Source organism: Echinococcus granulosus, assembly GCF_000524195.1.
Source record: "Echinococcus granulosus chromosome Unknown EG_S00009, whole genome shotgun sequence".
Classification (NCBI taxonomy): Eukaryota; Metazoa; Platyhelminthes; class Cestoda; order Cyclophyllidea; family Taeniidae; genus Echinococcus; species Echinococcus granulosus.
The window spans coordinates 1,702,195-1,720,089 of NW_020170389.1; the positions used below are offsets into that span (position 1 = coordinate 1,702,195).

At 40.0% G+C, this 17,895-nt stretch overlaps 1 protein-coding gene across 1 annotated transcript; it reads right to left on the reverse strand. All coding sequences in view use genetic code 11, as the record gives it.

Moving 5' to 3' along the window:
• Positions 1 to 8,926: 8,926 nt before the first annotated feature.
• EGR_02191 (hypothetical protein) lies at positions 8,927 to 9,998 on the reverse strand (the record flags this gene model as incomplete). The annotated part of the gene is made up of 2 exons (XM_024491440.1): positions 8,927 to 9,120; positions 9,941 to 9,998. The coding sequence occupies 2 exons, from the start codon at positions 9,996 to 9,998 to the stop codon at positions 8,927 to 8,929; spliced, it is 252 nt and encodes an 83-aa protein (XP_024354293.1).
• Between the last annotated feature and the right edge of the window lie 7,897 nt (positions 9,999 to 17,895).

Below are 17,895 nucleotides of genomic sequence, written 5' to 3' on the forward strand. Positions count from 1 at the left end.
CCATGCCCTGTTCCTGAGTGGCAGCATCTACACCATGATTAAGTGGCGTGGCGCGAGAGCTGACCTTAATGGCGGCCATAGCTGGGACGATATTTCAAATACGAACTGCCGTCAGGCTGATCAGCTGATTGGCACGTGTTCTGCGTGAGCGTGTATTGATTTTCTGTGGGTTGGCTGATTCAGCAGTAAATTGGTTGGCGCGCGCGTCTCTGCCCATCCGTTCCGCCTGGTGACGCACAATGAAGCGTAGTCGCATGGGAATGACGGCATTATTTGCCATTTGGGAAGAGGATCGTTAGAGCACGTCGCCGTGACCCGCTCTGAGGGTAGGATGAATAAGTAGTTAGAAATACAATCCTGGTTCTATGGTTCAAGTTTGGGAAATCTGAGATGCCGCAGCTTCAGCGCGGGGCTGGTTTTACACCGGCTGCATGTCTTGACATGGCCCTTGGTCAATGACTTATTTGGGTCGGTGCTCGGATGTGTGCTGAGGTTATAGTTTGTAGGGATTCAGTTAACCTAAAGGATTAGCCATTTGAGTGACGTGGGGAGGTTTCGCTCGTGTGATCAGTAATTTGGTAATGATCAAAGTGCGCAACTAATGGCCTCGAAGTGGCTCTTCGGATTGGCAAAATTCTACTCCACACGAGTACAAGGCTTGTAAAAGTGATATCCCTAGTTTTGGGTTTGTATTCAAAGCTGACTGATTAGCCAAGCAAATTCTCTCTGAGTGTAAGCGCTTGTGCGCTTGTATATGTGTGCGTATCGAACAGCAAAAATGGCCTCTTAAGTAAACACACTGACATAGTTTCGTTACTTACTGACAAAGCGTCTGCGGCATTCTCATGAGTAGATGGTGTTACGTTGAATAATGGAATCTGTGTGGGCGTGTCTATGCGATCTTAGCCTCACACTCCCTCATTTCATACACACTACTCGCCGAGTTGTCATTTTAGCCAGAGCGATACATGACTATGCAAATTAAGCATGCCACATATGTGGTCTCGTGAAAACATGATAGCGTCTCCATAATTTAAAAGTCGCCATTATTCATACCTTAAGATTTTAGCAAACCATTACTTGGTAGGCAAAGTTAAGAAGTGACTTCCTGAATCAGCACAAGGCGTCATCTATACGCCACATAAATCAATTATAAGTGTAAATGTTAAAATGGTGAACCGATGAAAACGAGAAGTGGTCTTTGAGCTTGGGATAATCTATGTTCATGAGTAGACCGAATATCAATCAAATACGTATGATTTTCAGTATAGGTCGTGGGTGAGAATAAAATCTAGAATGTTCATAATACGTGTAGACGATATAACAGATGGGATAAAAAACATTTCAAATAAATACTAAACCGGAACGATAATGCCAGTGTTTTAAAGGATGAAGCAATGAAGCGGGGGAGGGGATATTTTACAGCCCAAAATTTCCCTATTTCTGATTGTGTAAAACAATAAGAAGGTAATTTTTTGGATTCATTTAGAGAAGACTATAGCTACCCGAGACTTCCCTGAGGACGAAAGAAGACATAATACTCGGACAGTAGGGCTCGGGGCTGCTGGCATGGCCCAGAAGCCAGTCCACCCGGCGAAGGTACAATGGTGGGGACTCAAAGTGGCCCTTTTTCCAAAACCAAGAGTTAAGCAGCCGAAGTATTACAAATATATACATATATATATAGCCCTTCTAATAATTGTTAAATCTTGGGCACTGATTGCTAAAACTAGGGGCCTAAAGTGCGCAAGTCAACAATCTCGCACGCGTATTATGAAAATACGCAAAAACAAAGTTCAAACGGACTAACATCAATCATCCGTCTTTTTCATAATTCCCAGCTCTGTCAGCAGCCTGTACAGCTGGGCAGGACAAAAGAAGCGTGTACCACGGCTTTCCCGTCGCACAGTTCTCCTTCCCTCGCTTGTTAGCACATTTCTTGGTGTACTTTTGTTCAGAAACAGGATACTATACCACACAGATGTAATATTTTTATTGATCGTGAGTGTGGTTAAGAGGTTATTTAAATATTGCCAGAGGACCTGTTCAGATGAGTGAATCTGCCTAAAACTGCTTTGTGTGAGGTTTTTGGGATCAGTGTAATCTCAGCCTGGCAGCTATTAATATTTCCTTTGCTTTGTTTTCTATTTTGGTCGTCAAAAATGGTATTTGATATTGCTTTGCAGTATAATGAACTTAGGAATGATTCTGAATAAACTTTAATAGTTTTAAGTTATTGAGATTTCAACCACGGCTTAATGACTGCCACCTGGTGTTGATGAAATCGCCACACTTCGTTTCGTTGAGGTGAATGTCAGCTGTACGAGTGATTCGAATTGCTCTACTTTTATAACAATTCAAAAACGTACCCGTTTGTATGTTTACGTTGGTATTGGCAAAAGTTCGATTGTTATGTTTTTTTGTTTCGATCCGTACCGTGTGATGCCTCTAGATTTCGGACAATAAAACAAAGGGTCTCCAGCCTGTGTGATGCCGGGGTGTGTGTGTGTGTGAACATGGTAACGAGAGGCTCCTAATTGTCATAGTGGTCTGGTCCAATCGATATAACGTCACAAAGCAGTGTGTTTTGCACCATGGGCATCGCGACTGCTACAAGTTCTCGGGTTGAAAAATCTTACGCTGTGAAAGTAAACGGTTCCCACCTCTTTAAAGGCTCTCTGTACATGCTATCATGCCCTGAAAGTAACTACGATCTGACTACCTCTAAACAGGTACCCTAAGGTCAACGACGCGTTGGTCATAAAATGGCACACGAGTTTACCTCACACTCGATGACATAGATCGGCCTACTATGGGTAACCATTGAAATAAACCCTGCCCTTGGCACGTGCTAACTTATCCCACAAACGTTTAATTTGAAAATGTATACATTAACTGCACACGATACCTGTATCACGGCATTTGATCGATTTTCGACCGCACCAACCGGTATGAAGTAGCTGAATCCTACCAGTTTCTGCAGTTCATAATTTTCTCATCCATTGCACTCTGCTCCACAAGACCTATCCGAATTTGTGCTCATGGAGTGTCTCCTCAGAAATTCCCACACTTTGAATTATGACACGTATATGCAGTGCGAAGTCACTTTCTTCGGTTCCTTTTACCTGAAAATGACCTTATTCGCCTTCTACAAGCGCCAAATTATTTACCAGTGATATCTATTTGGCTTTCTCCTTAAGAAAAATACCTAACTTCAGTTTCATTAATCCACAAAAATATGGTAAAAACAGGTGACCCGCAGATATGAACACTTAACTGGCTTGGAGTTGTCAAGTTTCTTTGCCTGAAATTCGCAAATGTGATGGACTAAAGTACATTTAATAACGAAAGAATATGTCTTCGGTTATTTTAATCAGCTAAGGCCGCGAGGTGAAGACTCAGCATAATATCCACGCCATAATTAATTTATTCGACCTCCTCTTAGTGACCTCAGGGATATCCACCCCGAGATATGCGTGCCTTTTCTTCCCTTGGGCTTAATCGAACATGTCCAGTAACACTTAATTCCACTAAAGGTAGAGGTCCATTCCTACACCGTACATTATGGGGAGAAATAATAACCGGTGTATCAGAACGTCAAGTGAATAGCAGGCCTGGGTAAGACTCACATTTTTTAAAAACGACTGAAATCAAGGGCCTGCCTGAGAATGGATTTGCTCCAGTTTACTATTACCAAATTGCAGGACAAATGATGAAATGTTTACTAAGGCGTCATGCAGATTTCATTAACCGTTTCAGGAGAAACAATCATCACGTGATCATTATTTTTGTGGTAATCGTGCTTACAGGTTGCGTTCCCTGAATCAACTTCTCCCCCTCTCCTGATGCCTACAGCCTCCTGCCCTCGTTTTAATCATCCACCTAGGCATCAGGGATGCGTGATGGGCAGAGATGAACACAAGTGACAGGATTCTCACGCTCCATTGCTAGCACAATCCTAAGGCTGTGCGCAGGGAGCTACTTACTCCTCTGTCAAAATATTAGAGCACAGTGCAAGAGGGAAAAAATACGGTGCTCTCAGCCACATGACGCGACACGCGCCTTTGTTCTCACCACATGTCCTGTGTTTCAGCACCGCAACGTGAACTTCCGCAAACACAATAAAACCCATCCTTCACGACTGATTGAATGACAGACCTGATTCCCGTTACCTCTACACGGAGTTTTCTTCCCCGACAAAATATGGAGGATCAGAGGACTAAGATAAAACTGAATTAGTCTTAAAAACTTGACATTTATGGTAGTGATTAGCGCTGTCTCACCGAAGTCGTAAAGTGATTCATGTCAATTGGCAACAACTTAAGGGAGGAAGAGGTAGAATTGGTTTGAAATCAAGCAAATGGTTTGGGGGATGTTGTAAGAATTGGGCTGCCCACCGATCTTCTGTCCCATCACCCACAGTACCGGTGACTCATCTGATATAGATGCCAATAGTCATCCAAGCCTGCGTCAAAGATAGGGTTCGTCATGAGGCCCCCGTTTATAACGCCCAAGCTGCAATTGTGTTCCAGTGCCTATTTAGTCCACTAGTCATCGCTGAACTAGCTAAAGGGGGTCAAACAAACCCAATCTGGGATTCTGTGCGATGTAAAATGAGTGGCATTTCGATACCCAGCGGGAGTAGCAACCATGCCCCCAGACAAAGAACATGCATGCCCTTGAAAGATTTACTTGGCTGCTTTGAATTATTTGTAAATGGCAGCAGTCCTGTGGCAATGATCGTTGATACATTCTTCACTTTTGCTCTCAAACACAAGTTCAGTGAATAAATTGCATATGTGGTACCTTGATGCGTGATCTACCTGTGCAGTATCACGACTTTCACACCGCTGGCGCATGATGTATTAATACGATTTGTATGGCCTTCTTAAATCACATGGCAAAACTGTTTACTAGAATAAAAACCTCTCACGACACCTTTAGGTGAAACATAGGCACTCAATTTGATTGAAAATCATAATTTGAGATATGAGAACGCATTATTAACATCCGGTGCAAAAGACCTTTCCTTACAAGTCTTAGCTTTTCACGTCATTATCAAACAAAGATAGCTTGAGAAATTCCTTTTGACAACTAAGTCGCTGTATTGACGACAGTGATATGATTATAATAAAACAGTTCGATATCATAAAACCTGAAAGTTAATCTACAAGTTTGGATATTCAAGACTCCAATGGAAGGTTGGTAACACAATCAAGCATTTTAGCGTTTTTCCCTTACAATCAATATCATTCTCTTCCAAATTTTTTGTCCAAACTGGAACTTAAGGTGTAAATTAGTTCGAATCGAAAATCGGCTAAATCGGCATTATAATTATCTTGTTAAACAAGCGAACAGCACAATGACAGCATACAAACAGAAAGAGTAAATAAAAATACCCCGTCTCACGCAGGAACGCCTCATTAACACCAACAAGGCCTTTTTTCGTGTAAAACATTTTGACCACTTTGAAGGGGAAATTTCTTATTAATGCCTTTCGTAGGCATGATGTAAAAGCGGCTTTTATTATTATTATTATTTTCTTTACCCGTTTCCACATAGTCGATGAAACGTTGGTAGTACTACAACATTTGCTCTTCAGACCTTTGCTTTGTGCTTTCTCGAGGAACTAAATAAGGAATCAAAATTCCCTCATTATCGATTTATTTCCTCGATTAATATTATCGTTTCCTGAGTGGATTAAAGTGTGTGGGTGTAAAGTGATTATATAGCGTTAATGATAAGTGGTAGCAACCGGATTAGATTTTATAAAAATATCCCAGACATGCAACTGTAAATTGTACGTCGATATATTTGCTATGCTTAGGCCTCGAGGTATATCCAAACACTTTAGATTATACATTATTTGAAAAAAGTGATTTCACCATTTATTACAATTAGTAGAGAGAAATAAAATCCATCTCTAAAAGTTCGTTACAGTTTTTAAGCAGCGTTCTTGTGTACCCATCGCATGTTAGATGACAGCATGTGAATATCCTACAAGTGCTCTTACACTCGGCTTGATCATTCCACATACATCAGTCACCTTAGTCCCTAAGATGGAATTAGTAAACATAAACAGCGTAATAGGTGGTCCCTCACGCGTTTTTGACAGAGGAGAAGGAGCGATCGAATGTTTGCTGCTTACATCGCCTGGCTAAACAAAACTAGATCGAAAGTTGTAATCTCTTCAACATGATTCGACAGGCCAGACCACCACGACACCCATTCGTAAATATAGATCACCTTTATCGATCTGTCTGGCTGAGGATAAAGCAATCCATCAGGTATGCAAAATCATAACCACTCAAGCATGTATACGTTGTACCTTTTTTCCATATTAGTCGGCAGATTTTAATGATTATCTATTGCATAATATTAGAGATTGCAATGCACACCACTACATTGATGGTGTATTCGGGAGTCTACAATAAAATGATTGGGGAAAGTCGTTATTTTGTCAAAAAAGGACCAAAAACGCAAGTTTAAGCGCCATGGTAGGATATCCTTTAAAGGAGATTATTCTGGGGCACAAACACTACATTAATGTGTACTAATGGCCGTTGAAATTCATGAAAGTGACTAGCGCCCAGAAACCTAGCAGAACGTATCGGTTGCCATCATTTAATGGAGAGGTATTGTGGATTTTAAGAAGTACCACGAGGATGACCCTGACAATAATTTGGGTGAGATGAAGGTACAAATTGGATGCCTTTGGTTGATTGTGAAGAATTTCACGGTGTTCTGCCAATGTTAAACAAAATCCCATCACAGGAAAGGGCGCCAGATGCAGCGGTTTCCTTAATTTGTTACACACTTCGGTTTTATCCACCTACGTTCAAATGTCCTATAATAACAATGGGCTTAAACAAACTTTAAGATTCAGATCAGTTAGTCGTATTCTTGTGAATATGCTGAAAATGCTACCACTTTCTAATTATTGCATCCAAGTTCTAATAAGAAACAATTTTGGTAATATTAAAATGGGAACAACGTTAGGCAAGTGGCACTTGAAGAGGCGTAACACTGACGTAAAATATTTCACTTGTATAGGGCTCTTGATAAATTATTAGATTTCGTACAGCAAGGCATTTTAAAGAATTCCTGAAATAAAATTTACTGTGTGTCATCAGAGAAGCTAGGCATTGCGTCAAGACTAGAATTATTACTTTTTATAGATCGGTAAACAATGCTGTTGCCTCAACTAATGCTTAACGACACGAGGTGAGCATTACCTTAGCTGAATTTATTTAGGAATGGAAATGTGTCAGTTAAAGGCTGGATTTGGAAAGGAAGTTACAACAATGGGCTTTGACTGGCTCTTAGAAATTCAACTTCAAATGTACCGGTTAATTGAAGGGAGCCGACGTTGTACGATCATTTAGGCCAACTTATACATAGGATTATGGTTGAAATGCAATTTAATCTGTCTGATTTAATAACATTTTAATCCCGAAGAATGTGAATAAAACCATTAGTAATTACCAAATGCACTTCAATTAGTGCGGTTTGATGGTGGTGGGGATGGAGGAACAGTAAACTCTATGGTTTTAATTCAATCCTTTTGCTAATGCAAGTATTTGTTGAGATTCAATATTGGAATCGGTGTGTGCGTTTATGTAGTGCATACGTATTTCACACAGTCAGTAAAGATATGCTATCTTCACTGTTGAAATGTAAAATGGGGATTTCGCTATTGATAGTCATGGGGTGCTAAAGAAACAAACGGTATTTCAACATAGTTTTAATAGACTTGTACAACTATCTAATGAAATGTCATTGAACCAATGCATTATCTTGTGTTTTTCGATCTTACCTGATTAATGTATGTGACCGGGGCCGAAAAATAGCTTTCTTAGGCACCCTAACAAAGACATCTTAAGAAATGAAAAGAAAATTTGATTCTATTGCGTCACGCGCCTTTTATTTTTCGTAAACTAACACACTCTATTATTTATGCTAAAGGAATGACAGTATTCACAAACTGTCATGGTCAATTCTGCCCGGACAGGTTGCCTTCAGATATGGGGGAGGGGAAACTGTTATCACAGCTTCTGCTCTTATTGATGGGACTGTCCCTTCGATGGATGCGTGTGAAAAATAATGTTACAATAGGCTTTAGAGCTCTAAATGGACATAACTTTTACAGAATACTTTGAATCTGGACCCAGTAATAGCAGTCTTACTGATGTAATTTCCGGACCATGCACCCCAATTTTGTTACAAATCTGTCTTCTCATCACACAATGAAGTGTCGTAGCCAAATTAGACATTTCCGGCTATAAAAGCAGTTTACAAGTTCTTAATAAGCCATTTGCTCGTCTAGATACATCAAACTTCTCAAATATTACAATGTTTCTTCTCTCCTGTGAGATCCAATGTAATTTTTACATGCGCCTCCACGAAACTACAATAACAAATTGATCCATCCATTAGGAGTGTCGCAAACCAATCAGAAACCATGATTAAGCACCATTTATGCACAACCATTTGTATCTGCGATGACCACGGTAGGAGAGACCACATAAGACTGCCACCGATTTACCCAAGCAAATAAGCTAGACCCAAGGGGAGTTTTCGGTGTGGAAATTCTGGAGAATTGAAAATGAACTTTTATAAATTAATGGACGGATCTGAAAGATTTTAGTGAATAGATCAGAGTTAATACACATAGTACAGCCATAAAATCAGCTGTACAAGAAGCGGGAACGCCCAGGAAGACATGGGAGGCAAAGTACAGAGAACGGGTAAACGTCGGTAAAGTAACCGTACTGCAAAAATAAAGGAATCCATTCATTTTACTTGATAGACAAGAGAAAATCAAGGTGTATAATCCGCACAAAAACCGTTAGATACGTTTTGTGCTCCTTCATAAAATGTTCGCTTATCAACTCTATACTAGGAATAAGATGTGGGGAGTTGCTGCTCAAACAAAAGAACTGTCGTCAGAATGGATGTAGTCACAGGCACAGTGTCCCCACATGCTTACTTGTGCCCGTTTGATGATGGTAAGTGATTTAGCAATGTCTGTACCATCTTCTTCAATGGCTAAGCTGCCCAATGGACCATCGAAATAGAGGCGATCACTTACTCGTACATCAGTACTGTTTTTGCACAACTCTGTCAGGAGGGAGGGAGAGAAAGGGTTGCCAATACTTGTCGGTGGGCTTTTTTTTACTGACACCGGCTACACTCTAATGATTAATAGCGTCCTGAAAACACCAGTGCGTAAGACACGACCAACGATCCACACCAAGCCCAAATGCAAATCATCTAAATCTAGGTCAACGGTCGAGAGTGACAATAAACCCCAACAAAGTGGAAAAGATAAATAGCATTATGTACATTGGATGCATGTCTGGTCCTTCATAAAAAACCAGCGTTTTCAAGACTGATTGTTGGAAGAAAGGTAGTAAATTACCTATTGTGGAGGATAGTATTGAGAATTCACATTCTGATATAAATAGGTGTTACAACACATGATGCAAGTTTATGAATGTTTATATTTCATGGGTGAGTGATAGGAATAGGCGAGGTCAAAGCAAACAACTGTTCCACCCACATAGATATCATATTGATTGCTTATCAGCTGAACTTTGTCGTGTCTGTTATTCCTGGCGTTGATAGTTTCTCCCCTGTGAATAAATTGCTGGTCGAGGAACAACCTAATTAGTGCCACAGGAGGGATGAGGGAATTTGGAGGAGGAAGACCGTCTCAAACGCGCTGAAAATGATGTTAACAGCCACACATGCGCACAGTCGTCACTCGTGGCAATATACATGGCTTTTAAACCACGATGTCGGTGCGGGTAATTAACATGTAAATGGATCAGCCAAGTATTCAGGCGGGTTGGAAGCGTAGAAATCCTAGTTGAAAATCTGCAAGTGTGCAATGAAGAGGAGGAAGAGGAAAATCTAAAAAGGGAGCAGCAACTCTTACGAAGTTTCGAGTTCTCATATCCATGTTGCACCACTGGCACCTGACAGGCTGTTAGCATATTCCTCCCCCTTGTACTCGTTGCATTCTGCTAGCGTATAACCAAACTTTATCCAGATTTTTCTTGAGAAGTTATTCAGTTAAATCTTTATGTCAGACGTAGTATTAAAACATGTCTTAACAGATTAACTTAACAATAAAAACAAGAAAAGGAATAAGCACATATAATAAGTATCTTTGAAATAAGCGATATTAAAAAAAATTAAATGAGATACAGGTCTAGGGTGAAAACGTAACCACGAAGTACATGTAATAACCTTATTTTCGTTGGGATTCCACAAGTGAAACTCATGGTGGTCAGCTTCATTCAGTTTATGTTAAAACTGGTTCCTAATCTACACTACATAAAGTTCAAGTTCACATAACCTCTTCCCGACTGCAAATGATTAATTCACGCGCGTTGGTAGCATCCGATTTCCTACTTGACTGCCACCGTGCAAATAAACTAGGCTTATTTTGATTAAATGGCCTCAATGTTGGCAAACTCCGAGTCACGTGATCGGGGCGTCGTTGCCCAGCTCAGTGGCCCATTCACACGACAACTGGGCCGAGAAATAGGCGCTGCGATGTTCAGCCCTGCCTCAGTGCATTCACAACGCTGTAATCTGCTGCTAGCTTGCAGTGAGTTGGCGTCTGATTCTTTGATTGTATGATGTTTGTATAAGCAAGAATGCAACTAGTTCTGATACATTTGGAGATTTACTGGGTGCTTTTAACACTACATCACTCAGTGGCAAAATCCATCTGCTTCAGTCAACCCAATCTTTCACCACCAGTGGAGCACAAAATAGTTTCCAATCGCAATTTATATGGTCGATGAGTGAAGGAACGGTGAAGTGGCTGTGATCTGTATGAAAAAAGCGACACCTTACCGTCCAATCTCCCGTTTGTAAGAGGAATCCGTTGCGTGAAGGCAGTTCTTGGCTTACAGTGACGACCGAAAAAGTATCCTTTCGCATGTTGCAGCGAGAGGTAAACAAAGCTACCCCGGAGAGTGGTTGTATGGTGAGAAAATGCTTGTCAAAACACGCACTGGCAGAAATTGTGCGGTATTAACAGCTGTAGAGGTGGGACAGTACGGCCAAACACATTCCGCCCGTGGTAAATCAGCCCCAAAGCAAGTGCATCCAAAGTGAAGTAGGGTAGGTAAAGCTGCGCCCCTGTCTTGTAGGGCGTTGATGTTTGCCATGTGACGATGTAACGCCAGCGATCTCACTACCGCATTTCTTTTCGTTCATTAATTTGATGTCTCGTTTAAAACTAGCACAAAACTTGGACGAAGGTGGAAGTCTGTGCGTTAAATTTACTAACTTGTCAAAGTACGTAAGAGGATCACAACATATTGGCTTTGGGCCCAGGCCTTTGGTATGCCCGTTTGATTTGCGGCCATAAGTCAAGTGATTCGAAGTTTCTTGGCGGTGAGAACGCTTAAAACAATTAAGAATTAATAAGCTAATGCATTGATGCTCACCTGCTTAACTCTTCAGTAAAATTACTACTATAGGTGTCCGACTAGTAGTGTCATTTAAATTTTTACAGTTGTTTATACCTAGTTACTATAAGCTTTACTTATGGAATCCAAGTGAGCTTGCAAATTCTGTGGTCTACTTAACGTTGAGACAACAGAACAATCACGAATTAATTGAACCATAATTCAAAAGCACCCTGTTATAAGAGTTGTTATGGAATTCAACCCAACGATTTGACTTTCGTATTTTCTCTTCATTTCGTTGTACGTCAGGGAAGGCTCAGCATCCACTCCTCTACCAGTTCTACCCATCTTCCTCTCCGAATACTTGGCTGATACATTTACACACTAAATGCCTGCACCAACATCATGGTTTAGACGCCAAATATGCTGCCACGGATGACAAATTTGTGCATTTGCTTCGGGCAACATAATTTCGAGTGCGCTTGAGACGGTCCTTCTCCTTTACACGGCCTCATCTATCCTACCGCACCAATTAGACCTTCACCAACCAGCAATTTATTCACCGGTGCAGAACTATCAACTCCAGGAATAGCAGCGGGAACGACAGTCAGATGATAAAGTAATCTATGTAATATCCAAGTGGATAGAACCAATCTGATTTATATTGGTTAATTTCTCTTAAACTTACCATCTAAAAGGACGAATTAGGAGTAATTGCAAAACCCACGAATAGTCAATCCGGACTGCAAGTCATATCCGAGTAACTTCGCATACTGGGTATAAAATTCTTCTTTTACGTGTACTATTCAGTTATATTTTAAATGGTTAAATAGCTTTAAGCCTTAAAACACTATGCATTTAGTATAAATAATCAGATTAGTCTTTACCTTACTTTTACATTTAGTGTTTCCTGAGGTAGCTCTGAAAGTCTCTTATCTAGAAATCACCTACATTGATAGTCATTCTAAATTAATGAAGGAGTTTCCTTGCTTTATGACTTCAAAGTGGTAGTAGTGGCGGCACCAGTGAATAACACCGACCAGCAAAGGTTGTCATTTGTCTTCGTCCGTTTATTCAAATGCGTTTTCGAACGACAACGTCTTCCTGTAAGCAAAAATTTGTATAGTATTTTGCCAGTCTTTCTAGCCGCTTGACAGCTGGCAGAAATGCCACAGACATCTTTAGACCAGCCATTACCACCGCCAAATGGGCAAAAATGGCCCCGTACAAAACAAACGCATGAGGGCATTGTTCACTAGAGGGTGTTTATTTCTGTGCATGGGAGATTCCTGATTGTGAACCATTAAAGCAGAGAATTGGCCTCCCATTCTCATTTCAAGCAAAGCATTTATTACCAAATGCAAGACAGATCTGACAGCTCTTGCGCGAATTCTACACCTTGATTTGCACCCATCAAAAGTCGAACATTTTGCTGAATGATTCTTTTCATTCTTTTTTTGGGGGCACACAATTGTCTTAGCATTTCTGCTGCCTCCGCTTTGTCCCCTTTATATTTTGGTGCATTTCAGCCTTTTCACATAGTTAATTGTTTTTTTGCAAATAAAGCGCTCTCAATCTAACTTTGGAATAAGGCCATCAAACTATCCGCAAAATTTAGAAGTCTTCATTTCACTTTGCCTCACGTTTTATGAGTTTTCATGCCTTTGAAAGCCTGATTTAATCACCTACGCCTTTTCAAGTACCCTTAGTAGATAACTTGTCACATCTTTAGTAAATTTGTTGGGAGCATTAAACAATATTTATCAAATAGCGGCAAACGGGAGTTGTCGATTGACATGGACAATTCAAATACCATTAAATGTCATCAAGATAATAAGTTTAGTATGCTGCGGATCAAATATTGCGTCTGTTTGAATTTTAAACACAATAACACAGACATTGGTAATATAATGACATTTATTTTCATCTTCATACTCTGCAGTAATTTGTCTTCGGTGATAGGATAATATTGGTATCATTTATATGACTTGTCACCTGGTCCCTTTGTATTCTCGCAATAAGGCTGATTCTGGGTCTATGCGTCATGTCTTTAAAAATATCTTTGTGAATGTTGGGAAATCCAATCCAAATGAACAATTCCGAGTTGAAATGACTGGATTAAATTCCAAGACTTAAAAAACGGGAGCCTTCAGCTGCTGGATACGTCTATTTGTCAAAATTGTATAAGGGGTAATAATGCTGCGAGGTAATATTTTAACGGAAATAGAAGAACAGCTGTATAAAAAATTATTTCGGTCTTTATCCAAGGACCCAAAAAGGGAATAATCTAAATAGGTAGCTGGGTTGCATTGAAATGCCAGCGCAATGGAGGGAAGGAATGGGAATTTGACGTGGCCGAGGGGAGTCCTTTATAAGGCCTTTCCAGTCTCTCGCGATTCGGCCTCCATGCCGGTGGCCTGGATATCTGTGCTACATTCTATGTTTGTATCTCAACCCCTCCGTTTGTAGTAAAGTCACCTAAAGATTGGTGCATCTCAAGTTTGCAGGAAGCGAATACATTGTGCTAGATAGCTTCATCAAAGGAGTCTAACAGGCAAGAATACACTGGCTCTTTTCATATTATTTGGGTGAAATTATGCTGTATTTTTCCTAAAATATCAACTAAACGATTTGATTTCTTCTGAACTTCCTACATTAGTTGAGAAGAATGCAACTCCCTTGATGCTTCCAATCAGTCTATATCCAGATTACGCTAACATGTGATTAAAAACCAGTTCCAAAATACCCATGAAGTTAAGTAATTAAGTGCACATCAACAGTCACTTACCTCACCATATTTACTTGAGCGCTTCTTGTTTTGAGTAAAAATGACTGAATGTTTTAAAACCTTGCGATGTTTTGTGCGATGAATACAATGATTTACAGACTACACTAATGGATGTTTTTGAGATCACAAATTCCACAACAAACACTTGCCTAGTACACGATTAGTTCCGTCTATTTCTTTATTTACACATGGAATAAAGGCATTTTCTATTGTGTGTAGTGGTTTGAATACACTTTATATAGGTAGTTTCTGCCGGAGCGTGTTACTCGTATTTTGAGGTTAGCTCTGTGAATACACCCTTTACGCAAATACCACTAATTTGGCTTGTGTAAGGAAATTGGTCCAAGAATGTATACTTGGCACATCCCTACTTGCAGTAGCAGAAGTCGCTGTAGATTCTAGTGATCATTCAACTACACATTCTCATTCCTCCATGAGCACGTTCAAACTGGGGTCTATTCACCTTCAGAATGACATTTAAATTAGTTGATGCGCAAATTTAAGGTCTGATTGAAAAATAGAATGGGATAGAAGCGAGTTGCTTAGTCTTTAGCCTTTCCCTAAATTAATTGACTTGGGCACTGATTTAATTGATTGAAAACTCATAAATTAATCATAACTGACACCTAATTTGACATAAAAGCACTTCTTACAACAATATCTCATTGAATAAAAGTAGTACTAAGTTCTTCTCCTCACACAGGTCAGAGACCAATCTTGCAACGAATGATAAACCATATATATGTAACCACCCCAAATTTGCCTCAACGACGAGCAGATGATGATCTTTCTTATTCATGAAGGGGAACATAACCTATTATCGTGAGTGGCTGTGGAGTTACACTACGCATGTATCATGAAAATGGAACTAATCATTTCCTCAAGACCGGTACTTTCAGCTCTTAAAAGGAACCACCTGACCCATCCTCAAACTTGACATGAGATTAGTGAAGGGGTGAAGGCCTCCATGACAACTTTCCTCCAGTGCTTTTGGTAATGTATCAGATTTGTGAGTATTTGTGACCGTCCCTTTAAGTACACTTACATCGCCTAACTAATATTACTACTTTATTTCTTAATAAATTACCATATATGTGCATATTATCGTAACAAAATAAGACCATTCTATTAGTGATATGAAGATAGGGATCGGTTTTATAAACAACGGCAGATGGCCACATTCTATATATACACTAAATCACATGCTTCCAAGGATGGTTGCTACAAAAATTTAATGGGGGATTCTGCATTATATTTGCAAAGTACACAAAATAAGGATAGATTTGCAGTACACTTTTTGGAATGAATGCGATAGACAGCAGAAATAACTTTAGATAGGCTCAGATATAGACCATTCAAAAGCGTCCATAAGAACTAGAACATTTGATGTCACCCCCACAAAGTCCGCTTGTGTCTTTCAAAGTTATCAGTTTTGCATTTTTTCTACTGTAATTAGGTTTCTTCTATCGTCTTTCCTGATCTGCGGCAATGGTGAAGATTCACTTGCATTAAGTACTGACCACAACCGCAGCAGAAGTTTACATAACGCAAAAAAATGAAAAGCAGAAGTAATTTCGTGTTTTTGCAAATTATCACATAACTTTTGATCATGTGGATCGACACACTTTCATAAGACTACCGATCAAGTACTAGTTGCATATTTGACCTTCGTATGCTAAAAAATGAATAGAATACTAAACCACAACAAATTACCCACCCTGAGAAGTGAGGGATTTAACAAGCTAAATGAATTAAAATATGCTTTGTATTTACATACAATGATTCGTTATTTGGTACTTGGTCCAGTGATTATTAATAAGCACATATATTGTAATAATTTAATCGCTTGTTTAACACCCAGTTATGGCAACGGACCTCTTAGAGTTCCGCCTTTGTACCTTCACCACGTAGCCTGGCCTCCGGACCATGCCAGTAGTCCCCAAGCCATACCGCAGGTCAAAAATTCCCATTCTGTTCAAGTGCCATGGTTTTTTTCGCCTTCATGGAAGTCGCAAGGAGCTATGCTGGCGGCAGTGGAAAGCGAACATGATCTTACAGGACACCTCCCCCGATTTATACTGCTGGGTGATAAACCTTAAATGACGGAGAAGTGCATATTGCTGCGGATGGGAGAATTTGTGACGACTCATAACAGAAGGGTTAAAAATGGCATTTAGCTTCGGCAAATATCCCAGTCCCGTGTTCTTCAGGAAAACAGTTGGCAACTGAGGCAACATTAGTCGTGATCCGTCTGTAAAAGATCGCTGCGGAGCTATCTACTGTACCTGGATAAAGATGCTATTTAAGCAAACACTCAATACCTCCTCCACCTTCCTACTAGCTGGCTAGAAGCTAGACAGACGTATGGCTGGACATCACTGAAGAGAGAACTAGGTAAAAAGGATGTGTAGATGCAAACCTTATATCCACGAAGCTATTTTAACTTCATCTTTTTTAAATGACTCTGATTTTGGGTAAGTATTCCTATGACCATCGATGGACACACGTGATGACCTGCACATTCTTCTTTTCTTTAAACAAGGCGGAACTCAGAACCTGGTAGAAGTGCCAAGAGGGATCAGTGCTATGGCTGGAGCGGTTGGTTTGTGGGTATTTGTTCTTACAGCTTTAACAATGACTGATGCGGGAGGATAACTAAGGGGGGGCTATGTAATAATGTTGTTTGTTTAGTTCACGATTTTTGGTAAAGGGTCGCTTGGGTGCTCCGCTATTGTACCATCACCAAGTGGGCTGCCCTCCAGGCCATGCCAGTGGCCTCAACCCCTACTGTATGTCGAATACATGTATTACGCCTTCTTTCGTCTCCAGAGAAGTCTCAAGGTGATGCAACTTTTTCAAACTCTGTTAGTTATGAAGAGAAGGGACGATACTACTTTCCCACTTTGGAATCATCCGATCTGTGGATTTTAATATTTGCGGGTATTCAACCTATCAAACTTACTTTGTTTCTGCTAAATTATTCAATTTTCATTTTAAATCATATCCAAATGAGGAATGAGGACAGATCTTACCTAAAAATACCGAACAGATACCACAGTTAATTTCAGTCATATGTCTTCATTCATTAAAATTCTAGCTCTAACTTTCTTCTCTGTTTCAGCCAATATCTTATTTCAGTAAAGTGTTTAAAAAGTGCTATATTGGAGTTTAATTGATAGGGATAACAGCAAAAACATTTGCTAGTTTCAACTCTTAGTTGACGAAATAAATAAAAGAAATGAATTTTCTGCGGAACACTGTAAGAATGCATTAATTTTAATCCAATACTTATTGCTAAAAGGTGTCAATTGTTGTACAGTTTACATAAACACATCTATTAGTCCGATTGTGCTAAAATGCAGAAAAGACTTTAGAAGACAGTAAGTGGGCCTTGAAGATGTTTTGCAAATCGATTAGCATCTCTCGCAGGCTAATTTGCCGCAAGTAACATGTAGTAGTGTAATACAATAGTGGTTTATCCCTCGGTTCTGGTGAGGCGCCACTTTTGGACTTTGAATTAGCCCCCTTGTACCTCGCTGGGTGGGCTGGCCTTTTGGGCCATGCCGATAGCCCAGACACCTTCTCCGTGCTGAATATATATATTCTGCCCGAGTAGTGTGTCTTCTTTTGTCTTAAGGGAGTCTCGGGACGCTACAGTAGCTACTTTTTTGTAATAAA